The 17,006-nt window shown below is 41.6% G+C and overlaps 1 protein-coding gene across 1 annotated transcript in view; it reads left to right on the top strand.

The window, feature by feature from the left end:
- The window catches only part of LOC124594830 (ATP-binding cassette sub-family C member 4-like), a 270,890-nt gene that overhangs the window by 237,898 nt on the left and 15,986 nt on the right, over nt 1-17,006 (top strand). Inside the window, exons 19-22 of the mRNA XM_047133278.1 lie at nt 642-812; nt 8,106-8,233; nt 8,342-8,587; nt 12,028-12,197. Of these exons, the coding sequence (XP_046989234.1) occupies nt 642-812; nt 8,106-8,233; nt 8,342-8,587; nt 12,028-12,197 (715 nt within the window). The remainder of the gene's footprint in view (nt 1-641; nt 813-8,105; nt 8,234-8,341; nt 8,588-12,027; nt 12,198-17,006) is intronic.

Raw genomic sequence — 17,006 nt, 5'->3', positions numbered from 1 at the left:
AATCCCTGAAGGGAAGGCGACGTTCTTTTCGAGAAGCGCTGTTGAGAAAATTTGGAGAACTGGTGTTTGAGGCTGATTGTAGAACGTCGCCAATGGAATTCGCTTAAGCACGACGAAGATTAGAGACATTAGGACTCGTACGGAGGGACACAGACAGACCGTTTTCCTCTCACACCATTTGCAAAAAGGAAAGGAAATGACTAGTAGCTACGCACCTCTCAGTGGCTTGAGGAGTATATTTGTAGATACAGATGTAGATTACAGGTGCAACGATCGGCATAGTACTTATGCAACTCAGTGCATTGAGATTACATACATAAGAGCTTCAAAAATTCACGTACACAAAACACACTAGTAATAGATTAATGTTAACCTTATTGACTAAATACAAAAAAATTGAGGAGGATTACCGGAAATTATTTTAACAGTAGATTTACTTTTAGCCGATTGAGTTTCAGGATATAAGCTATAAAAGCGAAAATAGTAAGACTACAGTCGAATGATGGGCTTTTCATTGTCTGTACATTTTATATTATGAAACTAACAGCAGTAAATTATAACATGTCAGCAATAATAATATTAATTTCTGATTTTCACTGTCCAGTGCTTGGATTGTGAATGAGAGAGAGTGCTTTTTTCAGACCTATTTGGCGGCCAGATTGGGCTGGCGCTGACGCAGTCAATGGGCCTCACCGGGATGATCCAGTGGGGCATGCGGCAGTCAGCCGAAGTGGCCAACCAGATGATGGCCGTGGAGCGCGTCATGGAGTACACGGCGCTCGAGGAGGAGCCCCTGCTGGAGTCTACTCCAGGTACGGCTCCTCTTGTGTCTGCAAACAAGAGCTGCTTTTTATACAAAATTCCAATTTTAAACATGGCTGTAAGCCAGCAAATGTACAAGAATATGATTTGTATAATACAGCCAACCGGTTGCAGCAAGATTTAACTTGACCTGATTTTGACATCGACTATGGATATTCTCATCAGAAAAAACCAAAAACAATTACCTATAGACGACTAAGAAACCGTTAATATAGAGGAAAAACCAAGAATAGATGGTTATTCTACCGAACAAAGTTATAAGGAGAGTATGCTCACATGTAGTGACAGTTGAAAACAGATTTACGAGTAAAATGCTCTTGTCATACAAAATCAGTACTTAAATTTTTACACGAACATAACCGCGCAAACAACTTTAGATATAGTAGGAAAAAAATTACATCTTCATAAAAGAGAGATTTCTGATGAGCAGATTACTGACTTCATTAATTTAATTGAAATTCTAATCAAATATAACTATTCGATTTCAACGGACTGGTGACAGCAAACCGACGGTCTTGCGAAGTATATCCCATTAGCTGGTATTCTTCCAGACATATTTATAAACTCCTTAGAAGAAAAATTTTTTAAAAATTTTTCAGCCGTCACTCTGGGTATTATTTCATACTCCAAATATGTAGATGATATTTTAATTATTTACAGGGGGCCTAATAAAGGAAATGATAATCTCTTCAAAATCTGTAACGAACTTCACGGAAAAATTACTTTCACGAATGAGTTCGAATACAAATTCCGTCAGTTAAATTATTTGGATGTAACATTAACAATACTTGATAATAACATTTCCGCAATGATCAACTTGAACCGTTTTGATCAACACACACTCATTGTCACAAAAAGCCTTTTTTTCATTCTTCCAGCCATAGAGCTCCTTCCACTCCTTCGTCTGACGAAAACCTCGACGCTAAAATTAATTAGATTAAAACCATCGCAGTCAGTAATGGGTACGATACAACCATAGTGGTCAGTAGTTCCAAAAATAAAACCAACATTAGAATCTCCGCTCTTAACACTTCTCCTAATAACGAAAGTAATGAATAGAAAGAAAAGTTTTTACTCCATTTTAGGGTCCGCTTGCAGTATTCAGCGTCTCCTCCAAAAAAAGTATCGTTTTCTACTAACAACAGTTTGAAAAATAATCTTATTCATAATTTAAAACCAGTACATTCTCTCATGGAAAACGCGAAGGTCTATAAAATTAGCTGTGACAAACGTCCAGCCTATTATATAGGAGAGACGGGACGAGAAATTGCTGTTAGATTTAAAGAACATGTCTTAGGAAAAAAGTACAACTATATATAACTTGCTGATCACTTATTAATGACAGGCCATAAACCTCCAGAAGTTCATGACTTCAGTATCCTGCGCACAGAAAAGAAAAGCTTCAGACTTGATATCCTTGAAGAATTAGAAATTTTGAAATACTTTTCTCTTAATGACGATTTCATTATTATTGGGTAGTTGCAGCTATGTTCTTCAATGGTATAAAGACCTTACCTAGAAACGCCTAAAATCGATTCCCTATTTTCCTCAGAGTACACTAAAAATCATCTTCCTCTTTCTTTTTCATTTATTACAGTGTGATTCGTTTCCAAACGAAATGTATAGAATATTTGTTATTGCTTCGTCCTGTATATTCTTTTTATTTTCCATAATACTGGCTGTTGACTTGCGAGATGAACACTTTTTTCTGTTAATAGAAACAACTGATTTATTCGTCTGTTAATAGGTGGCGCGTCTTGTTTCGTATCAACGTCGTGGTAACTTCGGCCCTTGGGCTGCTTAGTCTTATGCTACCAACTCGTACAACTCTAGCGGCGTAGTGTGCTACGTCATATAGCTATAATTTTCACTGACAAGCGCCAAGTTATGTGAATTCCATTATCAGTAATTTTATATGCTTTTAAAAATGATTTTAAGAAATTATTTTATATCACAAGAGCATTTTGCTCGTAAATCTCTTTTCAACTGTCAGTACATGTGAGTACAGTCGCTTCATAAATTTATTCATTATGATAACTATCTATACCGTAATATTTTATAGGTAACTATTTTTTCCTAATGAAGATACCCGTAGTCGGTGTCGAAACCAGGTCAAGTTAAATCTTGTGTTATACAAATCATTTAATAGACGAAGTAGATTTTATTGTTACATGCAGTAACGACATCGGTCTTCCGAAAAGTAACTAAATTTAACGACCATGCTGGCGTTTCATGCTGTGGGTCATTTAGTTAAGTTCGAAATTTAATACTTTCGATTACTGCCGCGAGACGATGAATACAGACTACAACTTATCAAATGAAAATATACTTTTCTGTCAAATATTACCTGTCTCAAATAAGTGTGTGTTGGAAGTACCATATTTCCAGCTAGTTGTTGTTTCCCCTTTCTGCTGTCTGGCTATTGATGATATCTTCTGTGGACTTTCGAAGAGAGGGAGGGATGTAAAACTCGGAGTTTTAAGCTTTGTATAATTTTATTGTGGAGGGAGATTGTCGTGGAATATAGCGGCAATACTGACAGAGCTGCTCTTGAAAGTTATGATTTGTATTTTTTTTCAATCTGCTGCTGTCCATCTACATAAACTTGCAAAATAAAGTTTTACGCCGTTTTCATGATTTGTATAGTCTGTGATTTTTTAATCAGAAATTTCTATCTCGACTACAAAAAAAAAAAAAACATTGCAATTGATGGCGGTAAGTGTAAACACGCATTCTCAGCGCAGTTCAGCAAAGTGCGTTGTATCTCGAATCGTGAGCGGAACGGTACGTCATTTGGCCGGCAAGTACCCCGAGGAGGATGCGATTGGACTGCGCGCTGCGTTTTTGGAGGTGACTGTGAGGGGTGCGTTAATCCAGACAGTACGCAACCCCCCTCCACACAGTCAGATTCGCTTTCAGGCGTCCGTTGTGAACAACAGTGTAACCCCCACCCGATACTCAGCACTGTGAAACCATATGTAAGGAATGCTTGGAACTCAACTTGGATCAGTGGCGTCGGTTGTCTGATACCTGATCATTGCCGTAAGAGTGTGGCCGTGCCCGTGGTATATAGTGAAATCGAGAAATTGTTTGTGACATCACTTAACATGAAAATTAACAATGATGTCACCCAACGATGGGTGCCAAAATATGTTGTGAACTTGAGAAACTGTTCGTGACATCACACAACATGAAAATTACCTGTATGATCGCCCCACGCTGGGTTCAAAAATGTACCGAACTCGAGAAATCTGTTGTGACATCATATAACATGAAAATTACCAATGAGATCGCCGCACACTGGGAGCCAACAATTAACTGAAATCAATAATTAAATGAAATCAAACACAAAAGATTATGAGATTAGTGGGTTGAGGTGGGAATGCGCTGACGTGTGACTAGGCAATAGGCGTCTTTTTCACGATTTGGGCTTCGTCTCAGAGTCTGCTCGCGTCTGTGATTTATAAGGAATGTCCCCACTGTCCAGAAAACATTTTAAAAAGGCTGAATTCTTCCGCACCCGTCCCTGTGCGAATTCTTTGTACTTTATGTACTCTCCTCCCAGTGCCTGTGAGGTGCTGGAATAGTGGACACTTTCTTGTTTTCTAGGTAGGCCAGAAGAATTCATTCACATGCTTTCACACGTGACGTTCCACCCTAATGGCTGCAGGGTCCATCAGTTTACGGCAAGCTTCTCATTGTCTGCCAGGCCCTTGGCAACGTGTCCGTTCTTAAGCGAGGCGAGAGCGTCCGCTGGCTGCCCTCTGTGTGGTTGTAGAGTATTTCCAATGCCCGCTTCTCTGGCGTTCGCCACATGGGGTCTAGCCGGCTTTCTCCTGGGTCACTGGCGTCGTATCATAGGTACCAATGCACATGTCAGGCGCGGACTCCCATGGTTTCAGTAGGGAGGTGTGTTAGTCATGTTTTGGACTGCTGTCATGTACAAATGTTGGACGTCTCTCGTGATTATCGAGGGTAATTTGAGGACTGTGCGGTATTGGGACTATTTTCCAGCCTTGCAATCAACATTTCTGTGATCGGATTTCCTTTGAAGTCGATAATTCACCATGACATCGTGACCACTTCATGAATTCTTTCCTCCGAGAGAGAGGTATTAACTGAATGGAACGCTCTGAGATGGCTGCTAACGTGGTCCGGTTAAGTACGCTTTGGGACAAGTTGAATCCCACAGCGCATCGTACCTGGAACCTTCCTTACACAATACATGACCTCACGAGGATCACCGTCGAAGAGCGGAACAGACTTGACCATAACGTCTCGACCACGTCACCGCCACTACTCTAGGGGGGATCTATGAATGTTACAATGCTTGTTGTAGAGCAATATGGTATAGGTTTTTATTTCACTGATGTGCAATTTCGAACATTTTTTCTGTACTTCAGTTCTTGTTTTGTTTTTATTTCACATAAAGCTAACCTTTTAGTTTCACAAGGTTGCATCTTTCAACCTCTGCTTGCCTTGGATCTAAGCTCATTCGCAGATATGCAGGTGGCGCAAAACATTTATCTGAGCAGTTCACATTGTCTTCAAGCCACTGCAAGGTGCATCACATGAAGTATTTGTAACCATTACCAAGAACTTATTTGGTTCATCCGCGAATCGGGAGGAAAATGGGTATCTATACGTCTGAGTCTGCGCTCTAATTTCCCGTCTCATTGTTCCTACGCACGATATGGAACGGAGGAGGTAGAAACGTTGCACCGTCTTCCTCCAATAAGTTTTCTAAATTTGCAGCAGATTTTGACAAGAACACAGACTTCTTTCTTGCAGAGATTCACATTCAAGTCGCTGCATATCTCCATTGCAGTTTGATAGCGCGTCTCTGGATTCTGTCGGAAATCATGTCATGTTCATTGTTTCAGCTCATGCATACAAAGTATGACAACCAACTGAGTAACTGATTAGTAATATATCACACCATCTTGCGTAAATACTTAAAATTATAAAATATAAGCATGAGGTCACTGACAAGTTTCGGAATGGTTTTGGCTCTCAATGACGTGAATATATTATATTTGCAGAACTCGAAACCAGAAATAGAGTTTATTATATATCGTGAAATGGTGTAATTTGAATAAACTTATTATCAAAGTTAACATCCTTAACACGAACACAAATCTTTAAAAACTATACTTTAGAGTCTATCATATTTGGACTCACGTGATAGATCATGGGATGAGTATGCAACAGTGCTACTGAATCCCCACGTAAGACAGTTATCCGTGGTCTGTAAAAGGAGGAAGTTTACTCCCCCTCAAAACTAGAGGGGATACTATAGCAGTCTCATAGCACAGATTCTAACCAGTGTAGTTTTAGGATTCTCGTAGACTATATATATGACTTGGGTTTCTCCTTTTACTTCCACAGGTAAGTGAAAACTTAGTCTGCTAAAAGTCCTTTAAGGTTATTTTCGTTGGGTTCTTTCTTAGGTAACAGGTACGGAATGGCAAAGTATACAGTTTGCTCACTATTGAAGCAAGGAAATGAATAATAATTCATTAATTTTAACACAACGAGCGTACGTACTCTGTAATCGTTTAAATGATCTGTGGCACATGTAATTAATTAACTAATCGAATTACTACGCACAGTTACTTTGAGAGGATCACTTGTTGTTGTTGTGGTCTTCAGTCCTGAGACTGGTTTGATGCAGCTCTCCATGCTACTCTGTCCTGTGCAAGCTTCTTCATCTCCCAGTGCCTACTGCAACCTACATCCTTCTGAATCTGCTTAGTGTATTCATCTCTTGGTCTCCCTCTACCATTTTTACCCTCCACGCTGCCCTCCAACACTAAATTGGTGATCCCTTGATGCATCAGAACATGTCCTACCAACCGATCCCTTCTTCTGGTCAAGTTGTGCCACAAACTTCTCTTCTCCCCAATCCTATTCAATACTTCCTCATTAGTTATGTGATCTACCCATCTAATCTTCAGCATTCTTCTGTAGCACCACATTTCGAAAGCTTCTATTCTCTTCTTGTCCAAACTATTTATCGTCCATGTTTCACTTCCATACATGGCTACACTCCATACAAATACTTTCAGAAATGACTTCCTGACACTTAAATCCATACTCGATGTTAACAAATTTCTCTTCTTCAGAAACGCTTTCCTTGCCAATGCAAGTCTACATTTTATATCCTCCCTACTTCGACCATCATCAGTTATTTTGCTCCTCAAATAGCAAAACTACTTTACTACTTTAAGTGTCTCATTTCCTAATCTAATTCCCTCAGCATCACCCGACTTAATTCGACTACATTCCATTATCCTCGTTTTGCTTTTGTTGATGTTCATCTTATATCCTCCTTTCAAGACACTGTCCATTCCATTCAACTGCTGTTCCAAGTCCTTTGCTGTCTCTGACAGAATTACAATGTCATCGGCGAACCTCTAAGTTTTTGTTTATTCTCCATGGATTTTAATACCTACTCCGAATTTTTCTTTTGCTTCCTTTACTGCTTGCTCAATATACAGATTGAACAACATCGGGGAGAGGCAACAACCCTGTCTTACTCCCTTCCCAACCACTGCTTCCCTTTCATGTCCCTCGACCCTTATAACTGCCATCTGGTTTCTGTGCAAATTGTAAATAGCCTTTCGCTCCCTGTATTTTACCCCTGCCACCTTTAGAATTTGAAAGAGAGTATTCCAGTCAACATTGTCAAAAGCTTTCTCTAAGTCTACAAATGCTAAAAACGTAGGTTTGCCTTTCCTTAATCTTTCTTCTAAGATAAGTCGTAAGGTCAGTATTGCCTCACGTGTTCCAGTGTTTCTACGGAATCCAAACTGATCTTCCTCGAGGTTGGCTTCTACTAGTTTTTCCATTCGTCTGTAAAGAATTCGTGTTAGTATTTTGCAGCTGTGACTTATTAAACTGATAGTTCGGTAATTTTCACATCTGTCAACACCTGCTTTCTTTGGGATTGGAATAATCATACAGTAAAGCTGCATGCCCTGGGGAGAAATTACGGCTGTAGTTTCCCCTTGCTTTCAGCCGTTCGCAGTACCAGCACAGCAAGGCCGTTTTGGTTATTGTTACAAGGCCAGATCAGTCAATAGGATCACTTAATGTACTCTTTTCATCCAAATGCTGTGATTATCTAACTCAGTATATTATAATGCTCCGAATGCTGTGTCTGTATTTGCCACTTCAGGGTTGTTAATCTAATCGTTTAGAAATCGCCAGGAGTTGGCGCATATGGATTGTTAAATCAAATTACTGTTTCCATGACGATGATGTTTTATTGTTTATTACAGACAAGAGGCCACCCAGTAGCTGGCCATCCAAAGGAGAAATACAGTTCCGCCGCACGTACTTGAGATACGGGCCTCAGAGTGATCCCGTTCTCGTAGATCTCAACTTCGTGATCCGACCGGCCGAAAAGGTACTGTTCGAAAAAGACCGTTTATTCCTACTTAATGAGCCTAGTAATCAAAGAAAATGACGTTCTAGTGATGAAAGTAAGTTCAGCTATTCTCTTTTGAATTCGCAGGTGGGAATAGTTGGCCGTACGGGGGCCGGCAAGTCGTCGCTCATCTCAGCGCTGTTCCGGCTCGCCATCGTTGAGGGGGAAATCCTTATTGACGACGTGGATACTGCCAACATTGGTCTGCAAGATCTTAGGGCAAAGATTTCCATTATCCCGCAAGATCCAGTTCTATTTGCTGGGACTCTACGGTTCAACCTGGACCCCTTCGGAGAGTTTCCAGACTACATCTTGTGGAGAGTACTTGATGATGTACGTATATATAGTCTCCTTATTATTATCTGATGCCTTCGAACTACATGTTTGCTGCAGCCTATAAATTATTTAAAAAGAAGAAAAATTGTGGGTAATTTGTTTTTTGTCCGTTTTTATTTAAGTACAAGCGTTCTACATGCATAGTCATAAATGTGAAAGTACAGACAGTGTAAAATTTTCCCTTTTGTGAACGAAATGTCTTCAGTTGAAATAACTTAGGCGAGCATAGATGGGTACCATCCTCGACAAACTCCCGTAATTCGAACTAAGTGTTTACTAGCTGAAACATCGGCGATAGTCGAAGGCGGTAACCGGCTGCATTGAACATTTGAAACGCGTTGAGAAGCTGTATTTTCACTTATGTTCTGCCTTTGACTCTGAACACAGCTCTGTGTCTCTTACTCCCAGTCTGATTCTCACTTTCTTCTACATCTCACGCGCTCTACCGTGCATTACTACAGGTCAATAACTATAAATAAGAGAATGTGAACAATATTATTTGTAATAGCTTCTGTCTATAGCTTGTACTCCAAAGTCACAGGCTGAAAAAGAAGATAAACTGCACTCTCCTCGTACCCGCAGGTTAGTATTCATTGTTAATAACGCCCTGCCACATTTATCTATGCCTACCGTTTTTTGTCTCTTCGCCTGTCCTCCAAAACTTTTACGTAATGCAGTGAAATATGGAGATCATTAAAATAATACAAAATAGAACCCTGGGTCGGCTGTAGCACGCTGTACAACTGTAATTCGAAAGCGGAAAATACGTAGACTCTGAAAGTTTCTATCATTCTAGCGCAGCACCTTGCTTCCTCAACGAAGACAAGATCCTCTCCGTCTAATTCTTTGCTTCATAGCTAACCAAAGGTACTCGTTGCCGTCGGATGACTGGGAGGGCCAGATTAGGATCTACAGCTCTTCCACGTGCGAGTCAGACTATTTCGCCAACGGAGGTAACAATGTGTACTGGGTTTTTGCCAGATAAGACACCGTCATTGATGAGGACCAATTATCTCACATTAGATGGTTTCCTTGTCACTTAAAATATCCAGACAATCTTTGCTTGTAATTTGTCTCACAAAAGTATTGACATGACCAACAGTATCATTTGATGACTCGGCCATGCCACTAAAGAGTGTTTCTTTGAGTCGTCAGTCTTCTTATTGACTTGCTGCGGACCTTCACGACTTCCTCTCGTGCGCCAGCCCTTCGTGTCAGAGTAGAACTTGCATCCTGCGACCTCAATTGTTGCATATATTCTAATGAGTTTTTACTCTCTACAGCTCCCTCTGTATCAGGGAATTTATTTCCTGATGTGCTAACACACGTCCTATCGTCCTGTCCCTTGTTCTTGTGAATCATTTCCACCTGTGGCTGATCTGCAGCTTTCTTAATCACTCTGCGAAGAACCTCTTAATTCTTTTATTTTTCTGCCTAATTTTCAACATCCTTATGCAGCAGCACATCTCAAACGCTTCGATTCTCTTCTCTTTCTGTTTTTCCACAGTCCATAATTCACTACGTATATTAAGTCGGTGCATAAGTTCGTAGTATGTTTTCGCAATCGGAAGAGAAAACTGGTGACTGAAATTTCGTGAGAAGTTCCGGTCGCAACGAAAAACGCCTTTGTTTTAATGACTGCCACTCCAATTCACGTATCATGTCTGTGACACTATCTCCCCTATTTCGCGATAATACATAACGAGCTACCCTTCTTTGTGCTTTTTCGATGTCATCCGTCAGTCTCACCGGATGCGGATCCCACACCGCAGAGCAATGCTCCAGAATAGGGCGGACAAGCGTGGTGTAAACAGTCTCTTTAGTAGACCTGTTGCTCCTTCTAAGTGTTCTGCCAGTGAATCGCAGTCTTTGGTTTGCTCTACCCACAATACTATCCATGTGACCGTTCCAATTTAGGTTATTTGAAATTTTAATCCCTAAGTATTTAGTTGAATTTACAGCCTTCAGATTTGTGTGACTTATCGCGTAATCGAAATTTAGCTGATTTCTTCTAGTACTCATGTGAATAACTCCACACTTATGCTTATTCAGGGTCAACTGCCACTCTTCGCACCATACAGATACCTTATCTAAATCATTTTGCAATTCCTTTTGGTCATCTGACCTCTTTACAAGACGGTATGTGACAGCATCATCTGCAAACAATCTAAAACACCTACTCAGTTTGTCTCCTATGTCGTTAATATAGATCAGGAACAATAGAGGGCCTGTAACACTTCCTTGGGGAACGCAGATATTACTTCTGTTTTACTCGATGACTTTCCGTCTATTACTACGAACTGTGACCTTTCTGACAGGAAATCACGAATCCAGTCGCACAACTGAGGCGATGCTCCGTAGGCACGCAGTTTGGTTAGAAGACGCTTGTGAGGAACAGTGTCGAAAGCCTTCTGGAAATCTAAAAATATGGAATCAATTAGACATCCCCTGTCGATAGCACTCATTACTTCATGAGTATAAAGAGCTAGTTGTGTTTCACAAGAACGATATTTTCTGTAACCGTGCTGACTATGTGTCAATAAATCGATTTCTTCGAGGTACTTCATAATGTTCGAATACAAATGGCGCTGAGCACTATTGGACTTAACTTCTGAGGTCATCAGTCCCCTAGAACTTAGAACTACTTAAATCTAAGTAACCTAAGGACATGACATACATCCATGCCCGAGGCAGGATTCGAACCTGCGACCGTAGCGGTAGCGCGGTTCCAGAGCATAGCGCCTAGAACAGCTCGGTCACCCAGGCCGGCATGTTCGAATACAGTATATGCTCCAAAACCCTGCTGCAAATCGAAGTTAGTGTTACAGCCTGTAATTCAGCGGATTGCTCCTACTTCCCTTTTTGGGTATTGGTGTGACGTGAGAAATTTTCCAGTCTGTAGGTACGGATATTTCTGTGAGCGAGTGGTTATATATAACTGCAGAATCGGAAAGTTATCCCAAAGTTGGCAGACTGTTGTAAATAGTGATGGAGAATATATTGTAGATGACTAAAGTCTGTGTTATGTGTAGCTGTTGTGTTTATTAAACTTATGGAAAAATGCTACGAACTTATGCACCAACCCAATATATAGTTTGAGGCACACAGAATGTTCCAAAAAGTGGTTTTTATCTCCTAATTTGTTCAACTATCTGCAAGGGAATATACTGAGCCGTCACCTCCCACTCCCCAATAATTTGTGTTGTTCTCACCATCATGACACGCAAGTCTCCCAGTGTGGTGCCAACTGGAAAGACTTGTTACTTGGTCGCCGAACTACCCCATGTGGGAACTACAGGCTACCAATGCCATTCGATCATTTCATTTCAGATTTCAGTGTTTACAGTTACTTCTGGAACAGTATGTATATGGGGCACTGTAAGTCACGTGTTTACGACCCCTTTACTGACGTTCGTTGCTACTTTGCCGGCCTGCAGGTGGAGCTGCGTGACTCGCTGCACGACTCTCTGGGCCTGGACACGCGCGTGTTGGACGGCGGCAGCAACTTCAGCGTCGGCCAGCGGCAGCTGGTGTGCCTGGCGAGGGCCATCCTGCGCAACAACCGCGTTCTCATGCTGGACGAGGCCACCGCCAACGTTGATCCACAGTAAGTTCCCCCTTCAGTACGCACTGATCCATTCCTTCTGTGTTCAAATAACACCGCCACATTTTCGGTCAGCGAAACGCTGAATATTAGAAAGGACAAGGTTTTGTGTCAACTGCGTCAGCAACGAAGCTTGAGAGCGGTGGAAGTCACTTGAAGATTGCAGCAGGTGTAACTCACATGAACTTCAGGACACAACAGAAATTCTACTCACTACGGGAGTATTATACTGCAAAATAAAAGACTGTGTATGATGCTCAATTTTATGGGTTATTGACAAGAAATACATTGGTGTCAGCGACTTACAGGCATTCTACATGACCTCAATATCTTAGTCATTGCTAAAAACTCTTTGAAAAGTTTTTCATCAGCAACCAACCACCTACCATAATCCTTCGGCAGTCCTTACAAAGTCGACAACGTACATATTTCTCCATGATAAAGAGACACGCCTTGTGAATTGCACCGTTTTTACTTAGATTTATTAACCTGTTCATAAATGCACTGAGCAACAGAAATAAAGAATCACTTTTTCGAAACCTTGTAATTCCCATCCATTGAGATGCTTAAGTTTGAACTTTGGCTCAAAGATGCGTACAACGTTCCTTTGTAGTGGTGCATAATCGTGGCGCCTTGAGACGTAACCTCGGGCTCGACCACGCTTGAACCAGCGCGGTGTCGACACGCGCGAAAACAGACCACAGCACGTTTAGGGTTCGTTGATGAAGTCACGATGGCACCAAACTTCATCACAGTTCTGGCTAATGCCAACGTGGAAGCCTCAGAAGATGGGCAGCTTGTCACACCCTTTCTTATCCAAATTTCACCCCTTCTTTTGATGCCTATGTGATGGAGATTAGAACCGCGACGTACAGAGTTGAAATTACGTTGTTTTCTTATGAGTGGCCGGGGAAAACATTCCAGACACATTGCTACTCATAATCGGCACGGAACGGCCTCCGGGAGTGGCATAGAAGGCCTCATGAAACCATCCTTTTCTCTGGGGCGTCGATTCCCATATATTTGGGGTCTAAAGCGACAGTTCGCAGTGCGATGACCAACAGGAAGAAGTTTTTGACTATCTTTGTCATTGCTGACACCCTCGGATGTTTCAACCCTCCTCTAAGGACACTGTGGGGCTGCATCCCCATTAAACACGATCTGACCCCTTTGGAGCGTAGCGTGACCTCAATTTTTGTTCTGGTGTACGGGTTGGAACCACTAGGCACCGTTCAGCATCATTCGACGAAATTTGTACTTGGCCCGAAACGGCAATGGGTGCACACGCTTTTTCGACCCTCGTATTTCGCGTCCACCTGTGGAGTGATCACACGGGAGAGCAACGTTAACATGTACAGCTCTTTCGCCGCTAAATTGCTGCTGTTGCCCCTGATAATAGGCCGTTCGGAACCAGGGGGTGTCGAAGGGGTTGCCAGTCTGCAAGTGGTTAGAACTTCGTCACGGGTTCTGTCTCTACAGGTACATTCTTAGATTTTTCAATAATGGTGGGTGGGTGCACTGAGGGTTTTGCCGAAATGGGGGGTCTTATAGAAAATCTTTGTCGTTTTGTGTGTCCATGTCAGGTCACATGAGGACACAAAATAGGGATGCTGAAAAAAAAACCATAATCAACATTAGCTCTCTTGGAACACGTTCAAATTTCGTCGAATGGTTTTGAACGGCCTCTAATATTTCTAACCTCTACACGAAAGCAAAAATTGCAGTCGCGTTGAACTCCAAAGGGGACAGATCATGTTTAATGGAGATGCAGCCCCATAATGACCTTAGTGAAGGGTTGAAATGTCAGAGGGTCCTGAAAGAAATTGAGAAGTTACGCATAATTTTTCACGCAAATCCAGATTTATGAAGCTCTGACTACTTCTCGGTAGCTCACAAGCGTCAAGTCGGAAATACAGTTGTGTGAGTCATCAGTCTTCGCACTACTTCGATACGGCGAGCCACAAATTCCTCTCTTGTGCCAGCATCTTCATGTCGGGGTAGCATTTACAACCTACGTTCTCAATTATTTATTGGCCGTATTCCAATCTCTGCCTTCTTTACAGTTTCTACTCTCTACAGCTTCCTCTAGTACTAGTGAAGTTATTCCCTGATGTCTTAACGTATGTGCTACCATCCTCTCCCTTGTTCTTGTCGGTGATCTCCACATGTTACTGTTGTTACTGTCTTCGCCGATTCTGCAGAGAACCTCTTCATTTTTTTAATGTCTACCCAATTTTTTAACATCCTACTGTAGCCACACGTCTCAAACGCCACGATTCTCTTCTTTTTGGGTTTTACGAGAGTCCATGGTTCACTACCACACAATGCTGCACTTCAAATGTACATTCTCATAAATTTCTTCCACAGACTAAGATCGATTTTTGATACTAGTAGACTTATTTTATACAGGAATGCTCTCTTCGCCTGTGCTAGTCTGTTTTTTATATCATTCAACTTCGTCCGTTATCTGTTATTTCGCTTTCAAGGTAACAGAATGCGTCGAGTTCTTGTACTTCGTGGTCCTCAGTTTAGAAGATAAGTTTCCCAATTATGTCATATTCCTACTCCTCATTCCTATCCTCTTCCTTCGGTTTTCTCTCAATCTGTATTCTGTGGTCAGAAGACTAGTCATTCCACTCAGTATGTCCTGTAATTTAAACCCTCACCTGAACCTGTCTTTTATTTTCATCATTGATTCTTCGATGTGTAGACTGAACAATAGGGGAGAAAGACTACATCCCTGCCTTACACGCATTTTAACCCGACCACTTCGTTCTTGGTCCTCCAGTCATTGTACCCTCTTGGCACTTGTACATATCGTATATTATCCGTCTTTCCCTACATATTGCCCTCATTTTTCTTAGGATTCCGTGCATCTTGCACCATTTTATACTATCGAACACTTTTCTGGTCGACAAATCTTATGAATGTGTCTTGATTTTTCGTCAGTCTTGCTTCAGTTATCAAACGCTACCTCTCCGCTACCTTTACCTTTCCGAAAGCCAGACTAATGGTCTTCTAAAAGATCCTCAGCTTTCTTTTCCATTCTTATGTATATTATTCTTGTCAGCAATTTGGGGCATGAGCCATTAAGCTCGTTGTGTTATAATCTCGTACTAATATGCCCTTGTGAATTATATTTTTTCCGAAAGTATGATGGTGTGTCTCCAGTTCTCATAGATTCTATGCATACATAACACCAAATAATTCACACTTAAAACAATCCCATTCATGTAGCTGCTTCGCCTAGCCGAAGAACGATAGTCTAGAAGTGCACTAAAAGTTTCAATCTTGAAGCTGGCGAAACAAGATCGTAAGTCTGGAAACATCGTACTTCCTCCAGGCCTGGCCAGCACCGCTTCTTGGCGAAAGAAGTATAGCAAGTGGAGCATCCTTCCCCTTCGTGCGTGCTTCTTCCGACATTTGCGCGCGAGTGCCTGTTTCCAAAATTGTTCCCAAACATAAAAACCCTGACGTTAGTTATTATCGACTAAACAGTTGGCCAGACAAATGGGAATAGGAGTTTTTGTCTACAAATTATCTATACTTTCTTTGGGCGATGTTTGTATACACGATAAAAAGTCACCCTGTCTACATATTAACCAAAGAAATTAGGACATCTCACAAGATATCAAACCTTACATATCTTGCGTAATCTCCTAACAGCTTTGGTTAATATGCAGGGTTCAAATGGCTCTAAGCACTATGGGACTTAACATCTGAGGTCATCAGTCCCCTAGAACTTAGGACTAGTTAAACCTAACTAGCCTAAGGACATCACACACATCCATGTCCGAGGCAGGATTCGAACCTACGACCGTAGCAGCAGCGCTGTTCCCGTCTGAAGCGCCTAGAACCGCTCGGCCACAGAATATGTAGGGTGTTTGTTTTAACTTTAGACAACTAAACATCTCGAAAACTACGCATTCTACGAAAAAAAGATGTTCTAGTTCAAAAGTTGATATTAGTAAAGAGGACATCTGTCTGTGCTGCAACTGGCCTCATCCTAACCACGCCTCCTGTGTGGACGGGATCAACTTTGTATTTTCAAATGGTAACCCCCATTTTTATTGCATTTCAAATATTTTTTGCCATAGAATCCGAATATGAAATAATTATGGGAGGGGGGGGGGGACTCTCACTTCAAAATACAATGAGACCCCGTCCAGGCAGGAGAGGTGGCTAGTAAGTGGACAGCTGTAGCATAGACAGATGTTCCCTTTACTAACAGTAACTTTTGACCTATAACATTTTTTTCGTACGGTGCATCGTTTTCGAGATATTTATTTATCTCAAGTTAAAACAAACACCTTGAATCCAGAATGAGATTTTCACTCTGCAGCAGGAGAGCTTCTGTAAAGTTTGGAAGGTAGGAGACGAGATACTGGCAGAAGTAAAGCTGTGAGTACCGGGCGTGAGTCGTGCTTCGGTAGCTCAGATGGTAGAGCACTTGCCCGCGAAAGGCAAAGGTCCCGAGTTCGAGTCTCGGTCGGGCACACAGTTTTAATCTGCCAGGAAGTTTCAAACACCTTGAATATTCGGAACTTTCCGGACACCCAAACATCGCGTTCTGTTAGTAACAGCCACGTGCGTGTTCAGCGCATCATCGAATGTCAGGTGTAGTAACGATTACGCCGCTCACAATACGTTATACATATACAGAGGGAGAAACAAAACATTCAGTCGATCGCTGCAACTACAGCCCACCTGCCCCAGTACAGTGGACAATCGTATGCACCACTGCTCGTCACAGTTATTAGTGATGAATTATTCTACAAGCATTCTAAGTCTGAGATTAAAGGACAAGTTAAG

This window comes from Schistocerca americana, chromosome 2 (genome assembly GCF_021461395.2).
Source record: "Schistocerca americana isolate TAMUIC-IGC-003095 chromosome 2, iqSchAmer2.1, whole genome shotgun sequence".
Classification (NCBI taxonomy): domain Eukaryota; kingdom Metazoa; phylum Arthropoda; class Insecta; order Orthoptera; family Acrididae; genus Schistocerca; species Schistocerca americana.
Note: the sequence above shows the minus strand (reverse complement) of the source record. Positions and strands in the feature narration are given on the sequence as shown.